The sequence below is a fragment of the Helianthus annuus genome, chromosome 12, assembly GCF_002127325.2.
Source record: "Helianthus annuus cultivar XRQ/B chromosome 12, HanXRQr2.0-SUNRISE, whole genome shotgun sequence".
NCBI classification, from domain to species: Eukaryota; Viridiplantae; Streptophyta; class Magnoliopsida; order Asterales; family Asteraceae; genus Helianthus; species Helianthus annuus.
The window spans coordinates 104,528,301-104,550,473 of record NC_035444.2 but is presented as its reverse complement, the minus strand read 5'-3'; the positions used below and the strand labels follow the sequence as shown (position 1 = coordinate 104,550,473).

Below are 22,173 nucleotides of genomic sequence, written 5' to 3'. Positions count from 1 at the left end.
ACACTAGTATAATGTGTAGGAAAATAAGGATCACAAAACTGCTTCACTAGGTGATAGTTTAAGTGCCTAAAACCCACTTAAAGTACAGAATTCAACATATTTCAGCAAAATTCAGCAATTTAATGAACTAGTAACATGCAAAAATATGACAAAACGGTCCTGAATGCTTTTCTAAGTGTCGGGAATTAAAAGTGTCACAAAAGGGTACTTAAGGGTCACTAAACGGAATAGTTTGACACTTTAACGAACCGGTATCTAACCGAACAACCGGACACTACCCGAAACACCAAAATTACACTAGAAGCATTGTTTTAATGTTTCTGAGCTAGTTATTACCCCCGGACACCCTAACACACTATATATCACATAATACACTTGAACGCTAACCTTTACACTTAGAATCCTAACTAATCATCTAACATACCATTAAAAACCAACTAAATACACCCCCCCCCACCAGTGGACGGTCACTTATGTGGCCCCACCTCCAAAATCTTACAAGATTTCTCTTGATCTTGCTTAAATCCTATAAGATTGTTTAGAAATTTTGTGTGGTACTAATGAGACATAACAACCACTGGTTAAAAGCCTAAGTGTAGATATAAGTAAGGTATGGAAGTTTATAATCTCACATCTCTCACACACACCAACTCACCTCCTCTCCCTCTCTTGGTTTCGGCCGTGAGGAAGCACCACCACCACCATCATTTCCAACTCAATCCTATCCATTCCAAGACCATCCTAAGGTGTAAGAAGGTGATTAAGGAAGTGTGGAGCTTGTGGATCTTGAAGGACCTCTCCCGATTGCTTTTATCCAACTCATTTGTCATCTACAACATCAAGTGTTCTTCCCTAGCCTTGTGCTAGTAGTAAGGCCCTTATGATCTCTTGTTATTTCACATTTTGATGGTTAATAGATGATATACATTGTTAATCTTGATGAACACTAAAAGACATAATCATAAATCTCTAACATAAGCCTATTAACCTATGAAATGATGTTGACTTGTGTTTATTTGCTTCTTGTTGATTGATTATTAGTGTTAGTGATGTTAGACATCATATGGAACCCACTAGATTGTGATTAAATACATGATCTAGTAAGTTAAGGTGGTGATCTTGTGAAAGACCAAGATCATCATGCTTTATATTTACATGAACTTGAATAATAAAAGTTGTTTTCATGTAATGATGATTTAAACAAAATACAAGTCTTGTGAGTGGATGATTTCTAAAATAGTTTTCCAAAGAAACCAAGCTAAATCACAAAGATTTACATGAACATTGTTTTAAAAGAACTAATCATGTTTCTAGTGGTGAAACAAGTATAAGAACACTTTGTTTACAAGAAAAATTCAAAAGAATGATTTTTAGAAAAATCATCTAACAATTTGTAAACACTCAAATCTTTCAAGAATGAGATTTTTAAATAAATAAACACACTTTAAAGGGTAACTAAGTCTACTAAACACACTACCAAGTTACTACAAGTTTTTATGAAAACTCAAGTTCATGATTATTATGTAGATAGCAATATTTTGGCACTTGGTAAGTGTAAGTTATTTAAGATTGATTGTTGATTGTTTGTGGTGATTTTGAAAAGAAAATGATATGCTTTAATAGCATGGACACCTCCATTTTTAAAGGAAACTATGGCGAAATTTTCTAAAAATACAAACACTTAGCACAATATTTTCTAAACAAATATTAACAAGTGTGTTTTAACTATGGTTTTCAATATAAACTTTTCCATAGATTTTGTTAAAAAAATACAAATATTGGAGGTTGGTTTTTATAAATAAAAATGGATAAATATGTATTTAGAATATATATCTACATTAAAGACACATTGTGTGTGATTATTTGTATACTTGGTGTAATAGTTATATTATTTTAGGATTTAAAATAATATAACTTAACAAAATGCCAAGAGTTTAACATCCAAAATAATACCAAAATCCAAAGGAATAAATATATATAAGTTACATGCTTAATATTGTGAAACCGAACACAGGAACGTAACTTACAAAATATTCCGAAAAATACCGTTATAAATATATTTTTGGTAAATATTATTTTGGATACAATAAATGAAAATATGATTTTCATTATTATTACAAAGTATATCATATTTTCGACAAGGAGAAATTATATTATTGAGAAGTAAAAATATATTTTCTTGAAATACATTATTTTGGACAAAATAAGTTTAAATATATTTTCTAAGTTAGAGTTAAAAATATATTATTTTGGAACTACAAATACAAGAATACGAAAATACATGTATGAGATACCCTCATCCTTGGGAAGGAAATACGAAAATAAATACTTGAGAAGTATTAGTACAAAATATTGTTTAACAAATTATTCCAAAATTTGATATAATTTAAAGTCAAAATAATTATTATTTTAATAAGTAATTATAACTTGGAATAATATTAAAGACATAAAAGTAACGTAACTCAAACACATAAATACTAAGGCAAGGAACGACCCGTTCGTCTAATAAACCCTAGTACATTGTAGGTAGCCGTGTTTGCTGACGAGATTTGAGTTACGAGTACCGAAGACACAAAACAGTGAGTTCATGTCCCCCTCTTCTCTTTTAACTGTTTCCAGTTTTTTAACTTCGGTGGTGAAATACATGTTACAATTATTTACAAACGTTTTATACATGGTATGGTTAACTGAGGAGGGTTACTGCTTGATCATGTGAAAGGTGGGTATAACACTTAAGGCCATTAATCCTCGTCGTAGGACCAAGGGACATGAGTGATAAATCTATTTGGGTGTAGCGAGCCCACACCCATGAGGACCAGGGTGGCCCATGTGGTGACTATGTCCACATACAAATGCCGTGGCAAAATTCCACTAGGTTTGAATTTTCCTGCACCATTTCACACATACTGTTGGCCTTGCAAACCATTGGTGATATGTTTTTCCTTATTGCTACATACCAGGGACATACATACATACAGACATATTTTAAAGGTTTATTCATACACAAACACATGAACTCGCTTAACTTTTGTTGATGTTTTCAAATTACATGTATTTTAGGGAACTAAGTGGATCTGGCAGGTGTTTGCATGTTACAAGTTGCGTCATGAATAAGAGATGTCATCCAAGTCTTTAGAGTTTAGGAGATGTATCTTACTCCTGGACGAGATACATGGTTCTAAGCTCGGGTTTGTTTAAGGTCTTTTTGTTGAGTCCACGTGAACTCTTTAAAACATGTTATGGTTTGTAACTTGAATTTCATGTCGATGTTTCTAACAATTATGTTGTGTTATTTTTTTCGAACTTAATTTATGGATGAACATCTTGTGGTTTTTTTATCATATAGCGTTGTTATGATTGAATGCTATGGTATTAAGAAAGTCACACCAATAATCACGCTTCCGCAAAAGTCAGGGTGTGACACTTGATACTTTTGTGCTTGACTCTTGAGGCTCGCGAAACTTGAGACTTAGTTGAACGAGGGATTGGAGTCTTGTCACTGGCGGAAACTATGAAACTTAAAATCTTTTGTGTTAATGCTATAATCTAGTTATACTATTACCCAATAATACATAACGCTTAATCTAACTCGCAGAACGAATCAAAGACGGTTTGACGGAAAGATGAGATTGGACGAATGGCAATCCGATCGGATGACCATCCGATCGGTTAGACATCCGATCAAGTGACCAACCGATCGAATGGCCATTCGACGGAGCTGTCATCCGATCCGTTGCACACCGCCTCACATTCTCACCCTCACACTATAAATAGGCCTGTCACATCATTTTCACAGATGTGACAACCTTACTCGATCCAGATGCACGCTCTCTAACTCACAAGCACTTTTCTTCCATTTCTCGACGATTTCGATACGTTTTACACTAGAATCCTGTACATCTTTGAACTACATGTCATTCTCTACATGATTCTCCCTTGAATTCTCACTTTTCACCGTGAAATCTCTAAGATTTGAGCTCTTGAGAGTGGCGTCATCATGGTGGTTTGTACAAACTATGGTGTGATGTCGTTCCTACCAAGGATTAGCTCAGATCTAAGGAATTTCATGAGTTTTACACTAAATCTTGACTAAATCTTGACTAAATCTATACTTTTTAGCCAAAACCTATGTTTATCTTCATCTTTTCTTAAACTTTTACTTAAAACGGTGAGATCCGGATCTAAACGGACTGTAGACTTGATTATTAGTCTAGAGTCGGCTTGGAAAGGGATTGTTACCAGAGAAGACGACCGGAGTACGAATTCTGACATAAGCACCGTCACGAACGGACGACTGAACGGACTGGGGTGATTCCCACCCGATCAGATCAGCTGTACACCGATGTGTTTACCGTTGCCTGAATACGTGCCATGTCGTCATTGTTTAAACAGAAACTTAGAAACTTTACAAGTTTAGGAACGAGACAAGGACAACCTGATCGAGTAGCAATCTGATCGGATAGCCATCCGATCGAACAACTATCCGATCAAGCGACACTTGCCTCTTAACCCTAAACACTTTGAAACTTTGAATACTTGATCGTCAAACGGCAATCCGATCGGATAGCCATCCGATCGAACTGCAATCCGATCAGGTGGCATGCCTCTTGAAGTCTTTCAGCACTTAGAATCTTTCGAGACTTGAAACTTTGAAAAACTCAGAACTTTGAATCGAATGGCAATCCGATCGGATAGCCATCCGATCGAATAGCCATCCGTTCCTCTCATACATTAGTCATCCCAATCGAATGGCAGTCCGATCGGATAGCCATCCGATCGAACAGCCATCCGATCAGGAATACTGATCCGACACCTTGTGAAATCTCGTTATTTTGTCCGACACTTATATATTGTAATCTAATCAGGCTAAATCTAAAGAGCTCCCTTTGATCCAATAACAGTTGATCTGTTAAGCAATCACTGTGAGTATACTCGATCCCTTTTTGTTTTAAACTTTGGGATGTAACATGTATTCTATTAAACTACGATACTTGAGACTTTTGCAAACTAAACTATATCCTATGTGTATGTGAAACTTGTGATTCTTGTATTCTATTTCTGCTATGTGAACGTTTAATCCAGGGTGTGTAGTTCCGCCTTAACAATAGTAGCGCTATAGGAGATGCACCTCCCCATTATTCTCGGGGGTATTGTTAGGAGGATTCTAGTTTTCCTTGAGACTTGGGAAAACAACAAAGCATCAGGATACTTGGGCTATCACTTGTTGGACTGCGAACACTAGCATGGCTGAAACTATTTAGTGATACTACATATGGATACGAGTTGTTTTAATCTATTATGCCATTACTCAAACTTGTATACTCACCGGTACATTTCTATACTGACTCTATTTTAATACATGTTGAAGGCTGAAAGATGCTGGAAATATGGAAAACAAGCTAGGGTTGATACTTAGAAACTCGCCTAGTTAAATTCTAGAATTTGAAACAATGGTTTTGTGATTGTATTTGATATTTGTGGTTATGTTGATGTTTTAGACAAACTTTGCATGAAACTTATTTAATCTATATTGAAATTATTAGTGTTATGGAATCTCGTGAGCAATCTGAACGCTTAGGGCTCGCACCTCGACGTTTCCGCCATCGGTTGGGGTGTGACACATACCACTAACATATAAAGTAAAAACAGTTATTACATACAGTGTTTCTCAAAAAACAAGTAAACTGTTCCAACAACTCAGATTTCTTATTTGGTGGGTTTCTATAGATCCTACTCATTTCGTCACAGCAAACATAGCATCCGATCAACCTGTCACATACGTTAAAATAAAGTCAATACATAAAATGTAAAGGTGAGTACACAAGTTTGAGTAACATATAGTATAGCGAAAGCGTTTACGCATAACTAGCATGTAACACGTAGAAATGTGAATCAAGTAAGCTATCGACAATGACGCATGAAACCGACATGACTACGAGTGTAGAATGCGCAAGATATCATCACCACTGTGACCATATGAAGTAATACCCTTAACAACTCCTGTCCACGACAGGTGCTGGGTCCAAACTATAGTACTATCGTTGCTAAGGTGTCAGGCAAACAATCACTGTGTAAACATAACATACAAGCATTTATCGAATCACGTATAACATGCGAGAGCGGTTAGCGTTAAAAGTGTTTGCGTTGTGTGTTGCCGTGTTTTGATAGAGAACGTATGTAACACCCAAAAGTACGTTAAAAGAAAATGGGTTCAAGTATACTCACAGTATGTGTTTAAATAAACACAGCCTTGAATTGGATTGAAGGGAGCGCGTTGGAGTTAGCCTGAGCACAGAACAGTAGCATAAGCGTTGAACAGTGCCTAACAGCGTGTCAGATGAGATGAGTGTCAAATGGTGAGTCGAACGGGTGAATATCCATTCGATCGGATGGTCATCCGGACGGATGGTCATCCGAGCGGATGACCATTCGAACGGATGGCCATTCGAAAGATGTGAGTGTTTGTGAATTGTTTCAAAACTTTTGAAGTTTTCGTTGTAGTATTTAAACAAGTCATCCGGTCGGATGGTCATCCGTACGAATGGCTATTCGATCAGATGGCTATTCAATCGAGAAACTTGAAGTTTTGAAGTTTGGCCAAATTGTATAAGTGGTGAAAGTTATACAGGGGCAGGACACCTGGTCAGATGATCATTCGATCGGATGGTCAGCCGATCGGATGATCATTCGAGTGAGTGATCTGTTACTTTGGAAACTTTTGTAAAATTTTCTAAGTTAAAAAGTTTGAGTTTTAACGGAGACGGCGTGACAACGTGTCAAACAACGGAAACACACCATGGTCCAGCTCAGTCGATCGGATGGGAATCACCCCATTCGATCAGACTAACTGTTCTTGATGGGGTTTCATGTTCAACCCGTGAATCGGTTATCTCTCCAGTGAAAATCCGTTTTCAGACCGGTTCTCAACTAGGGAATGAGTAGAGAGCCTGAATGAGTCTAGATTCCATCGGTTTTTAGTAGAAAAGTGAAGAAAGTTGAAGGAAAGTTTAAATTAGTTGAAATGTATTGAAATCTCGTTGAGATTTGTGTTTAATAGTGTGGAAATCCTTTAGATCTGAACAAATCTTGATGAGATGACATCACACAACTGATTACATAAGCAACCGAGATGATGTCACCTTCATGGAGTCCAAATCGGACGTTTTCAAGGAGAAAACCAGTGATTTTGATGGAGAAGATGATGGAGAAGTGTGTAGTGATGATGAAGGTACAAGATTTGAGGAGAAATACTTACGAAATAGCCTTGAATCGAGGGAAAAAGTGCTTGCAAGGGACTTAAGAGCGTCTGGTCGAATAGAGCTGTCACATCAGTGAACAGTGGTGTACGGGCGGGTATTTATAGTGTGAGAGAGAAGATAAGGCGGTGGAGAGAAATGTTTGGTCGAATGGATGTCCAGTCGGATGGCCATCCGATCGGATGGTCATCCAGACGGATGTCCATTCGGTCGGATGTCCATTCGGACAGCCGTGTTGTGCGAGTTAGTTTTCCAACTTTCGTTTCGTGCGTTGAGCATTGCGTTGCGTTTAAGCGAGTTGTGAGTGAGCGTTGCGTTGAGATAACCACATAACTTTAAGCAAATAATCACACAAATAACACAAATAATAACTAAGATGCATAAAAGTAAATCTGCGTTTCGAGTTGCGTTGAGATTGCGTTGCGATAGCGTTTAGTATAAACATGCAATGTGATATGCGATAAATGTGTTTAAATAGTATGCGTTGTAATAGCGTTTAGATGCGATAACTGCGTTTTGATTAAGCGTTGTGGACGCGTTGTAGAATATAGTTTAACCCATTGTGATAATCGAAATCTCGAGAGTACAAGTCAATTAAGCAATAAGTAACAGATCTAAGAAAGAACCCGGAAAGTCGGGTTGTTACAATATATCTACGAGTTGCGCTTCGTAATATACATGCAAGAACAAGTGATGGTTATGAAACTTACCACTAGCTTGTGTGGCTAGGGATGTGGCAAGAACAAGATGAAGAAGAAGATTGATGAAGAAGTGATGGTTAAAAGCTCCCTAGGAAGGTCATTCCACTTCTTTTACTTGAAACCTTCTTTGAACACCTTCTAGCACCTTTGAACATCCATGGATTGTCTTGAATATGAAGGAAAAATGGTAGTGTTGTGGGATGTGGGTGTGGCCGAGAGCACAAGGGAGGGAGGGGAGAAAGATTGAGTTTGAAAGTTTGGTGAAATGATAATGTTCTTAACCTAAGGGTCCATACATATAATTCTCCAACATTAGATTAACCAAAGGTCATTATGTTTAGTATCTTTGACCAAACAAGAGGTTGGTCAATTGAGAAACATGTGGGGCCACATGGGGCCGGCCACACTAGGGGGGATAAAATGTAAGTTGTTGGAAGATTAGGGGGTTAGGAGGTAAGTTAGGGGGTTAAGTATGATGTTTAGTGTGTTTAAGTGTTTTCATGGTTTTTAATATCTTCTATGACCATAACTAGTTTTAAAACATTAAAACTATGTTTCTAGTTTATTTTTGGTGTTTTGGGTTGTGTCTGGTTAATTGTTCGGTTGTCGGTTTGTTAAAGTGCCAAGTTGTGAAATTTACAAGGTATGAAGTACCTTTTGTGACATGTTTTCATTCCCGACACTTTACAAGTTATTCTGGATGTTTTATACTACTTTCTGCATGTTATTCTAGTGTTTAAATGTTGAATTTTGCTGAAATGTGCATAATTTTGTGATTAAAGTGCGTTTCGGACAGTTTTTAGTGCTTATTTTAGCTTCCGGAAAGTGTTAATGCAAACCCTTGTTCACCCACTTGGGTTTTAATGTATTTTTGATGTTGGACCTATATCTAAGTCCTAAATCTATCATTTAACTGAATACTGAAGCTGTGCTGACATAGCTTGTATAACCGGTGAGTTTACTAATCGTTTCGACGCTACGCTTAAAGTATTGCACATTGCGATAAATGAAGTATGTAACATGTATGATTTCAAATGTATGATCATGCAAACATATAATGTTGACGTTTAAACTCATAAATGCAGGAAATAAATAATTATTAAAATAGTACGGAAATTACCGGTTTCATGCCAGTTGTCACATGTGGAGGGACCAAAAGTGTTAACATGCCAAAATTGTGGCCTCTGAGAAACACTTACGGACCGTAAGCCTTATGGTCCAACAATTATAGATGATATGCTTGAATTTAGAAAGATAACGGAATGGAAAGTATACGAGGATAGAACGTGATGAGACTCTATAATTAAGAATCTTAATTATATATAATGTGTACTAATGTTACGAATGTATGTGGTGAGTGCAGGTTGTACAGAATTATGGATCAACATCATGAAGGGCAAGTGACTGAGAATCGAGTTAGAGAGACATGGATTGTACGGAATAGGTGGTCATGTAATCTGTATTAGTATGTTATAATCGATACATTAATGAAAGATAAACAATGTAATTCTTTTAAGGAAATTGGTTTTAAATGATTGTCAAGTATAAAGGAAACATTTTAAGAAAGAAATTTTATGGTATGTATTTCCGCTGCATCTTTTCGGTTAAAACGAGATAGGGTGTTACACCCAACGAGTATTTTTTTTTTTTAAATTAACAGATTTACTCAAAACCCATGTGTATACCTGACACCCAATGAATAATTACCCGATAAACATACAATAACGTTGAAATTACCTAAATCCATCTTAAACCCAACTCACCGCATGAACAACTCTACCAAAAACTCCAAGTATCTCACGTGGCTTGTTGTATGTATGTTAATCGCTGGCATATTAAATGATTGGGCGGAGGTAACCATAACAACTTGAAAGTCGTTAGTTGCTTCCTTTAAATAACCACTTTTTTTTTTTTAATTCCTTCTCTCTCTCACACACCCAAACACACACACACACATCAACCAACCGATTTGAGTTCGAACATTAACAATGGCGGATCTCCCAAACTTCCTGTTATCAGTGAAACTGAAATACGTGAAATTAGGTTACCATTACCTGATCTCACATTTCATGTACCTCCTCTTAATCCCACTCCTCGCAGTCGTCTCCGTTCATCTCTCAACCCTCACATCACAAGATCTCATCAACCTATGGCACCACCTCCGCTTCAATTTACTCACCGTCATCATATGCTCAACGCTCATCGTGTTTCTCGCCACACTCTACTTCATGAGCCGCCCAAACAAGGTTTATTTGGTCGATTTCGCCTGTTACAAACCGAACGATTCCAACACCGTCAGTCGCGAAACATTCATGCAGCATTCGGGTCTGGCAGGTACGTTTAACGACGAGAATTTGGCGTTTCAGAAGAAGATTCTGGAACGATCTGGATTAGGTCAGAAGACGTATTTTCCTGATGCGGTGTTGCAGGTTCCACCGAATCCGTGTATGGCCGAGGCTCGGAAGGAGGCGGAGATGGTGATGTTCGGTGCGATTGATGACTTGTTGAGGAAAACCGGAGTGAAGGCCAAGGATATCGGTGTTTTGATCGTGAATTGTAGCTTGTTTTGCCCTACACCTTCTTTGAGTTCTATGGTTGTGAATCATTACAAGCTTAGAGGTAACATTTTGAGCTATAATCTTGGAGGGATGGGTTGCAGTGCTGGATTGATCTCTATTGATCTTGCCAAACAACTTTTACAGGTATCTTTTATAACTAAATAACATTCAACAGCTATGTAGTTAATTTTCCGATATATCAACCGATATATCGGTTATCGGTCCTCTGCCGAGATAGCGCTACAAAATATTCGTTAGAATATCGGTACCGATAATATCATCAATATTGTCCGATATTTGATCGATAAACCACCGATTTTTCCGATATCAGTACCATTCTTCTTATTTTTAGTGTTCATTTTTCTTATTATTGATGTGAAGTAAATGATTAACATTTCTTTCTTATTAATGGATAATTACTCTTCGTGCATACCTTAGAAATTAATTGTTTTTAATGGATTTCGCCAATTAAATTGTATTGAAAACAGGTTTGTGATTATTAAATAAAAGATTTGAAGTTTTAATGGCCGGCGATATTATGAAAAGTAGATTATGCTAAATGGAGAATATAGACAATAATTTAATTTGTCAAAACATGATGATTATTATTGAATCACTTTAGAGATTGACAACTGCTAATAGTCTGGCACTCGTGATTCTGAGGTGGCCATTTTGCAAGATCTGACCATACACACTTGTAAAATTGTTTGTTTTGAATAACACAATTTACAAAGTAATTGGCATATTCTTTTGTCATAAAACAACAAAGCTAAATATCGATTTTTTGTTTGTTGGTTTAGACATAAACAAATCTAACTTCTTTCCTAAATGTAAATAAAAACAATATATATATATATATATATATATGAAAATATAATAGATAAAAAATAAACTGATTTAATGATGTAGGAGATATGTGATGATATATATATATATAAAAAAAAACTTAATTTGATATATAGATGTACTTCTATAAAAAAACATAATAAAACAAAATAGAAAAAAAGCATTTAATAACTATCTGACCACGTGGGGAAGGTGAGTTTTTATGTAGCCGTGAGGAAAACAATAAAGAGTAAACTGTTTTAGTCAATTTTGGTATTTTAGTTCAAAACTCATATTTTTCAATCCGGGTCTCTGTGATTTTAATTTTGTTATTATTTTCATCTAAAATTAAAATCTGGTCATATTTTTCAGTTAATATCCAGCTTTTTGTTCTTTTTTCTCTCTTTTAATGAAGGGTGAAATGATATTTTAATGTTTTATTATAACAAATTAAAAAAATATGACCATTTTGCCTTTTATTAAACGGAAGAAAAAGATAAAAAAAAAAACTAAATGTTAACTGAAAATTTTGACCAGAAATTGCTTTTGGATGAAAATGGTAACAAAATTGAAAACACAGGGAGCCAGATTCAAAAGGTTTGAATTTTGGATTAAAGTGACAAAAATGACTAAATCTCACGGACCATTTTGACAGTTTACTTAACAATAAATAAAATAATGTGATTATTGTTTTACGAGAAGGGATATATAACACTTTATTTTTTCAGTAAAATCGATTGTGGTTAGGGTTGCCTACGATAGTTTTATCATCAGTTCAGTACAATGCATTTTTATAATTGAGTTAAATCCCATTTTAGTTCATGTGTTCTGGCTCATTTAGCTAATTTAGTTTAAAGGTTTCATTTTTCGTCTGTAGGTCCAAAAAGTTTCACTATTGCCATTTTTGTTCACTAGTTAATTTCATCCATTTTTTCTGTTAACGAGAAGGTCTATTCGGTCATTTTATATGGCCGAATTACCCTTCTAGTTAACAAAATTACATATAAAATAACCAAATTGCCTTTTACGTTGACAAAAAAATAGATAAAGTTAACTCGTTGGACTAAAATGACAATGGTGAAATTTTTTTGGACACAGCCAAAAAATGAAAATAATCTTTTCACTCTATATAATTGTTCACATGATTTAGATGTCTCGGGATGTCAGTTTTTAAATATTACTACAAACCTTTACTATGATTTTTCTTATAACTAATTTCATATTTTTATTTGGATCACACTTTGAAATAAATAATTTTATTATTTGTTTTTTCTTAATTTGTCGTTTCCTTGTAAAAGAACAAACCAACAAAAATTAAAAAGGTGACACCCATGTGTGGTTTTAAAGGATCTCACCTTTATCCTTGATTCAAGATCACTCATTTAAACTTGATGAATAAATTTCTAAAACTTATATAATTTAAAACTTAGATTGTTTTGTTTATTAAGAATGTTAGGGGGCTGCTAGAATGAGAACCACCCCGAGTTGTAAGAACCGCGAGAACTACACCTCACGGAGCGCCGTTCGCCATGATTTTTTTTTACAAGTTGATGTGTGTATTATAAACACAGTCGTAAAAAATCATGGCGAACGGCGCTCCGTGGGGTGTAGTTTTTTACACCACAAGTTTGGTGTTTTTTAATTTTTTTTCTTTTTTCTTTTTTTTTTCACCAAACTTGTGGTGTAAAAAACTACACCCCACGGAGCGCCGTTCGCCATGATTTTTTACGGCTGTGTTTATAATATACACATCTACTTGTAAAAAAAAAATCATAGCGAACGACGCTCCGTGGGATGTAGTTCTCGCGGTTCTTACAACTCGAGGTGGTTCTCATTCTAGCGGCTCCCAAGAATGTTATACCTACTATAAATAATTTTCCTAGAAAGATTTAAGATTATTATTAAATGGTTATTTCAATTAAAACATACAAAAACTACAATTATTTTCTGAAAATTCAATTAATTTAGTTGGATCCGGAGATGTCATTTTGTGTATGGGTCCACTAGGGAGAGACATGTGAAAAGTGGTCAGAATGGGACTTCACATTTTGAAACGTACAAATCTAGATCTTGGACAACTGGCGTACAACTGGCGTACTAAGACCATGCGTAGTGGTCGATATTCATTTTTGAACGTTTTGCGTCATCTGACAGCCCAGTCAGTAATGGGGCATTATGGGACGTTTTCTAAAATGGGTGTAGTGGGGATGTGGGGATTATGGGACATTATGTTTGTAATAAAATAAAATAAAAAAAACATTTAAAAAATCTCATGGCCAAATAATGGAAGCTAAAATGTGATTGGACAAGATTTCCCCCATCCGGCGTGATTTATAAAACGCCCAAACCAAAAAAAAAGCCAATTACGTCCATGCGTAGTGGCAAAGGGGCTATATTGGGCATGATCTTGGACAAAAAACGCCCCTTTGGGCAACCACTACGGGTGGTCTAAGGGTGAAGGGAGTGGTTACCTAATGGAATAGGTAAACTCCCAATTCACCCAATCACATAGCGCCATCTCAATTGTTTAGCTAATACTCAAAAATGTTGGCGGTGATTTACCTAATAGGGTTTGGGTATTTAAAAAAAAAAAGAAAAATGTGTGATTTGTTGAGAAGAAATGAACCCCACCACACACCCTCTCTCTCCCCCCTTTCCCTCCCTTCACCGAATCGGTGAACCTTCACCGAAAACACCCCCAATTCGGTAATAAAATGGTTGGCAGTGGATGGGGGTCGGTACCGAGTGGGTTTACGGCCCCCACTCCGTTCACCGTAACATATATACAAGTTTCTTAATTCAGAAAATTATGTTAGGATGCATTAAAACTTTAATCTGAATTATATATGGTGGTATGGTATTTCTGTTTTAAATAAAAGTTAACTGGAGAATGTTTGTGGGGAACAACAGGTGAACCCAAATTCATATGCTTTGGTGGTTAGCATGGAAAACATAACATTGAACTGGTACTTTGGGAACAATCGATCTATGCTCTTGTCAAACTGTCTTTTCCGTATGGGCGGTGCTGCGATTCTCTTGTCTAACAGGTCGAGTGACCGTCGACGCTCAAAGTATCAACTAGTGCATACCGTTCGCACCCATAAGGGTGCGGACGACAAATGCTACAGTTGTGTATTCCAAGAAGAGGACAACGAGAAAAAGATTGGAGTCGCTCTTTCTAAAGATCTTATGGCTGTTGCGGGTGAGGCCTTGAAAACCAACATCACGACTCTTGGCCCGTTAGTGTTACCCATGTCTGAACAGCTCTTGTTTTTCGTGACACTAGTCGCGAGGAAAGTATTCAAAATGAAAATTAAACCGTATATCCCGGATTTCAAGCTTGCATTTGAGCATTTTTGCATTCACGCGGGAGGAAGGGCGGTCCTAGACGAGTTAGAAAAGAATCTCGAGTTATCGGAGTGGCACATGGAACCATCCCGAATGACGCTCTATAGATTTGGTAACACTTCAAGTAGCTCTTTGTGGTATGAACTAGCATACTGTGAAGCTAAAGGTAGAATAAAGAAGGGAGACCGATCGTGGCAAATTGCTTTCGGGTCAGGTTTCAAGTGTAACAGTGCGGTTTGGAGAGCTCTACGGACTATCGACCCGACAAAAGAGAAAAACCCATGGACAAGTGAGATCCATGAGTTCCCGGTACATGTTCCGAAGATCGCCCAAATCGACTTGTAAGATGTGGTCTTTTGATGTTTGCTTAAATCAGTGAGTGGCATGTATGTTACTTTCTTTCTTGTAATGTATGGGGATATTGAATTTTAAAACTAGATTTTAACCAATAAGATATTTTCTTTATTTTTTTATACTTTTACTCTTTTACTTTTTTTAGTGTAGATTACTTATTTTATAATTATGATAAATTAATTACATAATTTACTTATTTGCATTTTTTCTAAAACATCTTAATTATTTATTAACTCATTAAATTATATGAGATCCATAACTTTTTTTTTTCAAAAAAAAAATAAAATTCGGACATCAGAGAGTTTAATGAAGGGTTGTCATAGAACGATAACTCCTAGTAATGTATTAGAGCATCCACAATCGAGTGGACAACGATAACTTCACATTAGGCAAAGTTGTACTCTTTCTAACCGTTACTTTTAGGCTACTCGGTGTGCGGAGCGTGTAAAATGGTATAGATCTAACAAGAACAATACAAAATACACCAGAAATAATGACAAAACAGGCGACAAAAACTTTATTACTTATCCAACCCAAAAAAAACCCTACCAAACCCTAGATCTCAAGATTATGAGATCTTAAACAATACAAAGTACAAGTTCAACATATTGAAACCAAGATACAACCAAAAAATACAAAGGATACAGACGAAGAAGGTAACAATGATCTCAACACTGAGATCTACAACACTGGATGATGATCTTCAACACCAGATGAACAAGTACAAAACGAAATACAGAGAGAATGAAAGTGAAACCCTAAGAAATATCTCGAACAACTGAGATCTTCTTTCTCTCTCATCCAATATATTGCTGGAATCAACTCAACTTCAAATGGACCCCTTGACCTTCATGAACTATACACTTTAGCTCCTGAATGTTACACTTTAGACCCTGGGCCCATAACAACTTAGTAACAGCCTGTAACAACTTAACAGACTTTTAACAAACCAGCCCAATAACAATATAACATAATAAGTAAGGTTGACCCAATGAAGTTGACCCAATAACCAATATGTTTGCATAATGAATTACTATATTTCAACATGCCCCCATAATTCAAACTGCAAACATATCATGCAACCCTAACCTTTCACATAACACATTGTGTTGAGCAAGACTTAACCCTTTTGTAAAAATGTCTGCTAACTGTTCATCAGTAGCAATTTTTTGTGGTTCAATAATGCCACTTGCAATTTTTTTCTCTTAAAAAATGCAAGTCTAATTCAAAGTGTTTTGTCCTTTCATGGAAAACAAGATTTAAAGAAATGGATATAGCAGATTTACTTTCACAAAACATTTTTATAGGCAAAGTACAACTCACTTTCAACTCTTGCAAAACATTCTTAATCCACATTACCTCACATGTGGCTGAGCAAATTGCCCTGTACTCAGCCTCAGCAGTGGATCTAGAAATAACTCCTTGTTTCTTGCTTTTCCAAGATATAAGAGTATCTCCAAGAAACACTCCAAATCCTGTAACAGACTTTCTAGTCTTGGTACACTTTGCCCAATCTGAATCAACATATCCTGAAAGTTCAAAACTACCTGTTGTCCTAAACATAACATCTTTACCCGGACGTTGCTTTAAGTATCTTAATAACCTTAAAGCAATATCTAAGTGCGATTGACATGGTTTATGCATGTATTGGCTCAAATATTGAGCTGCATAACTTATATATGTTCGTGTTAAAGACAAGTATATTAACTTGCCAATTAACTTTTGAAACCCAGTCACATTTTCCAAAAAAAATTTATCTTTATCAGTTTTACTAGTAACAATATGTGACTGTTCAATGGGTGTTCCAACAGGCTTACAACCCAAATATCCAAACTCATTTAGAAGCTCAAGACAATACTTTCTTTGGGACAAACAAATAGACCCGTCAGAATATAGAACTTCAATACCAAGAAAATATTTAAGCAAACCCAAATCTTTTATTTGAAAATTATCACTTAAACACTTTTTAACATTTGTAATTTCGGAAGGACTATTTCCTGTAATTACTATGTCATCAACATAAACCAACAAAACTATCAACACATCATTTTTATTCAAAATAAACAAAGAATGATCACACAAACTTTGAACAAATCTCATATTGATTATCACAGAGGTTAACTTTTCATTCCACTTTCTGGGAGCTTGTTTAAGTCCATAAAGGGACTTAACAAGCTTACATACCTTATTCTTATCATTATTATAATACCCTTGTGGTAAAGACATATAGACTTCTTCAGACAATGAACCATACAGAAAGGCATTGTTTATATCAAGTTGATATAATGGCCAACAACTATTCACAACAAGTTTTAACACTATTCTCACAGTTACCATCTTAACTACAGGTGAGAAGGTTTCACCAAAGTCAACACCTTCTCTTTGGTTAAAGCCTTTAGCTACTAACCTAGCTTTATATCTTTCAATCTCATCATTTGCCTTATACTTTATTTTATACACCCATTTACAACCTATGGGTTTCCTACCTTTTGGCAAATCTACAATTTCCCAGGTTTTATTCCTATGAAGTGCCTCCATTTCATTATTCATGGCTTCTATCCACCTAGTGTCTTTAACAGCCTCATTGTATGAATAAGGTTCAACAGATTTATTTAATGAAGTAACTAAACACAGATTATCAACAGATAGGGTGGCATAATTAACAACTTTTTCAATCCCATACTTAACTCTTCCTTCCACAACAAAATCACCAAATTTTTTTGGAAAAGACACTTTTCTAGAAGATTTCCTAACAGATTGTCCCTCAGATAGGTTGGTTTCATCATGTGATACTACAGTGTCCTCTGCCCCGCCATTGATACCCGAATTACTACTACCTAACTGCCCACTTTCAGGTTGATCATTCTCAACATTTTGGGCAGTGGCAGATGTAGAGGGTGACACTGGTTGCTGATCATCACTGTAGTGATCTTGAGCACCAGTTGTACCCTCTTCATCATTGGGAACTGTAGGAACTTCAGACAAAATTGTTTCAGTAAAATCAAAAAAGTTTATATGATTCAAATCAGTTTTATTAAAAACTTCTTGATTATTAATCAAATTAGACTTAAAAGGGTACACATTTTCATAAAATTCACATCTCTAGAAAAAAACACTTTTCTATTGTCCAAACTTAGTAATTTGTAACCCTTTTTTACATTAGAATAACCAATAAGAACACACTTATCAGCATGTGACGTGTGCGTGACTACACATATTTTTACAATGAAATTACACACGATTTGGTTTTAAATTTATAAAAGTGATTATTACTTTTACATCAAAACACACACGAAAGAGGCAAGTGTACCCCGTCATATATGTAGTAAAGTATCGGTAAGAACCAAGTATCGATCCACGGAAATGGGCGGAGAAATAATACTAGACCTTTGTCACTAAATTACCGGTAAAAACATAAGTTGTTTTGGTTTTAACTATACTAAAGTAAGCATAAATAAATACTTATAAAACATAGTAAATTACATATAAATAGCCTTGCTTAATACACAACCAAAGCATGTCAACTAAGTCGGTTTTGGCACTAGAAGCATTCAGTCAATTTTCCATTTTGAGACAATTAGTATCCCTTTCGGGAATCCTAACATGACAATCATTCGGAAAGTTAAAACGATAAACACGCTTTAACCACCTAAAATTGTTCTTTAACGTGCAATTGATAAATGTCTATGAAAATCTCCTAAAAATAAGTTAGTCATCCGTTAGGAGTTTTCTAACCTCACTTAATCAAGGAAAGCAACACCGATAAACACAATGCAACCACCGAGACAAGCATAAACTAGATTAAATCACAACCAAGTTCATTTTACAAATCTTGCTCATAAATTCACCAAGATAGTAATTTTGGCCGAAACTACTAACTAAGCTACCAAATCATGGCAAGAATTCATAACAACACCATCTAACCCGTTAGAGTCCTTCCATGAGGGCAAGCTTTCTTGATTAACAATAATTACATTTTATTAAACCACTAACCATTTCTAGTATCATGGTGCCCACATTTTAACCAAGTTAAACTAGTTAACCAAATTAAAAGTTTACTAATACATGATTAATTAAGCTTCATTTTTCAACTATCTTAACTAACCAAGCACCAATCATCCAACACAATTACTTATAATCAAGAAATCAATATCAATAACAAAGTTGCAAACTAATCATCAAAGATAATCATAGAAAATATTTCCAAATGTCATTACAAACAAAGATTAACATACTAATGGTTATAATCAAGCAAGGGATTGTTGCGTTTTTGCCCAAAGGCTTACATTAATATATAATAATCAGTCTAAATGCTTGAAACATAACAAAATTATGGAAAGATTTGTGAAACCAAACCATAAACAAGCATAAGAATGAGAATCCGGATAGTAAACGAGCTAAACCGGGCAATGTGGCTTGAATCCGGGTGACTGCAGAAGCCTTTGGAGCCTCAAAATCGCCTGCAAAGCTCTCCAAAATTCCAGAGTTACGAACAGAATGGTTCTGTTCTGTTTTTATGTTTTTTCGATGTCGCACGGTCGTGCACGGATCGCACGACCGTGCACTTTAAGCAATTATTGGTATGGTCCACCATACTTCAATGACGTCACCAGATCATTGACCAGATTCGATATCGCACGACCGTTTTTCATATGGCACGGTCGTTCATTTCCGAGGTTGGCTGGATCGTCGGATCTGCACGGGGTGCAAGATCTGGAACGACCGTGCATTCCCGGGTTGGCCTTCAATGTGCTGCACGCGGAGTTGAACCCTCGTTCACTGCCGGGCCTTTCATGATTCATCGGAGATGCACGGTCGTGCATCAGGTGGCACGACCGTTCCACACGCCCAAGTCAGTTTTTCTAACAGAAGGTTCGCAGCTTCGTCGTTTTGTCCAGAAAGTCCTCGTTTTTGCTATTATCTTGTCTGGTATGCTGTTTTAGGCCTGTAAACAAAAGTGTAGATAATTAAGTATCCGAATGACGGTTTTACGGCCGAAAACGCATAAAATAGGGGTAAAACGGGGGACTAAAATATGTGTAAATTAGCGAATATCAAATCTCCCCACACTTGAACCTTGCTTATCTCAAGCAAGCTGAACTAAAAAGCAATAAAAGACAGAAACAAACAAGAACGATAATTTACACACTATTTTATTGAAAACTACTATAAACGGTTAGCCGGTTTGTCGAAAGACAACATCAAAAGACTCAAACCCAACAAGCATATGCAATTATAAAGCGACAACCAAAAAGCCGTAACTTCACATTTAATTGACTCAACATGTTAATCTTCACACGACTCACAATGTTCACACACACTCGGTTTTATTATGAAACAAACATAAAATGTGTATGTGCAAACACTCAATGCCTCGTCAATGAAATATGCAATATCCTAAGCTTGTCATAAGATCTCGTCTCCACCAACTAACATGCAAACAAGTGTAAATCAAGAGTTCTTTACGGGTTGTAACGTTAGGCTTGGGCGAAGGGTATGGAAGTGGACATATAAAGTGGCGAAAATGGTTAAAACTCGGTAGTAGCGTTTAACTAGCAACAAAATATACAACTATACATACAAATGCCTTAAAAAGGCGACTATTGCGCAATCGAGCTTATCAACGAAATTTTAACATTTAAGCATTCAAAATTGCTCGATTTTTATCAACTTCACCCTATTTTAGGGTGTTTTATTTTCTGTTTATTTATTTATTTTTTTTATCAACAAATTATACAATAACCTGAAACAAACGCTAGTTAAACGATTATTTTGTCCGAGTTTCAACACTAAAAAGGTTTAAAACATACAAAGGCTAAATTTGGCTAAGTGGACGATAATGTGGGTAAACAAAGGTAAACGGGAAGGCTCGACATGGTTAATCCTAAAGGGTAATATAAGGTGAACGGGGAGCACAACACAAAGAACAAGGTTTACAACAAAGGGGTAATCTAGGTGCCTGTATCACTTTTACACAAATCCACAAGTTCATGGTCTTAACAAGCATACTAGTGACAAGTTCTAAATTACACATAACATCCGACTCACTCCTATATCCGAAATGAACAAATATATAACAATAGGCTCAAATATGCTCACGTAACGGATGGAATGGGTAAAAGTGTGAAAACTATCATGTAAGTCTATCTTTGTTTGTCACGCTTTCCGGTTTCCTTTTTCAAAAATATTTTGCTTGCCGACTTTTTATCAAGTCCGAAGCTTTCTAAAACACAACCATCCGGTTTATTTACTAAAATATATACAAAATACAGGTATTTTTGAATGATTTTTCTGATTTTCTGATTTTTTTTAAATGAGGACAAACAAATTTAAAAAGTTATCAAAGTTAACCCCCTCCCCACACTTGAACTTCGCATTGTCCCCAATGCGAGACCCGAAATATAGAGAAAAGGATAACAATACTCCCCTCAAGATGATGTTGATGCAACGAGACTTCCGAAGCTGTATCTGTCACGTGCTCCGGTCCAAAATCCAATAGCCCAAAACCTGCAATTATGTCACATGTGCACCAAAATAGAACAGAAACAGAAAAATCACAAATCAACCATAATATACATAAATATAAATACTAGCAATCCCAACAAAGATATAACATAAAAACTAAAGTAAAGAGTCTGAAAAATAAAGCATACATAACCGGAGTGTTTGAAATAACAGTAAAAAATAAACACCCAAAACAAAGTACTGAAATACTAAAAACAACCACCAACTATCACTCCACCGCTCCTAAGCGTCATCACCATCATCGTCTCTAGTAAAGGACAGACCCGCATCGCCATAACCAGGGGGGTTCCACGGTGGGAACTGTGGAGGGTGCTGAAAGTAGTCGGGATATGCATGATGCATCTCCCCAAACAAGTATAAAAAACCGGCACTCACCCCCTGATATAAACTCTCCTGGCTATGCCTAAGCTGATCCTGAGTGGCCCTGAGCTGATCCTGACTAGCCCGGATCTGGTCCTGGCTAGTCCTAATCTGGTCGATATAAGTCCCATGCTGCTCCTGCGTAACACGCATCTGCTGGAACTGCTGGTAAAACTCTGGCCAATCCTGATGCTGGTGGTAATCATGGTGCTGCGGCTCATGTGGTGGTGTCTGTGGCTGGTGTGG

The 22,173-nt window shown here is 36.2% G+C and overlaps 1 protein-coding gene across 1 annotated transcript; it reads left to right on the top strand.

Annotated features, from left to right (window-relative positions):
- Window positions 1-9,788: 9,788 nt before the first annotated feature.
- LOC110917085 (3-ketoacyl-CoA synthase 11) lies at window positions 9,789-15,163 on the top strand. Its single transcript, XM_022161698.2, has 2 exons — window positions 9,789-10,659; window positions 14,251-15,163. Exons 1-2 carry the CDS (start codon window positions 9,946-9,948, stop codon window positions 15,031-15,033), a joined length of 1,497 nt encoding a protein of 498 aa, XP_022017390.1. The 5' UTR covers window positions 9,789-9,945; the 3' UTR covers window positions 15,034-15,163.
- Window positions 15,164-22,173: the final 7,010 nt, after the last annotated feature.

What these genes read in the sequence shown, in the direction of transcription:
- LOC110917085 (XM_022161698.2), top strand. Translation starts at nt 9,946, where the DNA reads ATGGCGGATCTCCCAAACTTCCTGTTATCAGTGAAACTGAAATACGTG. An exon ending in TTGCCAAACAACTTTTACAG is followed by an intron (nt 10,660 to 14,250) that starts GTATCTTTTATA and finishes GGGGAACAACAG; the next exon opens with GTGAACCCAAATTCATATGC.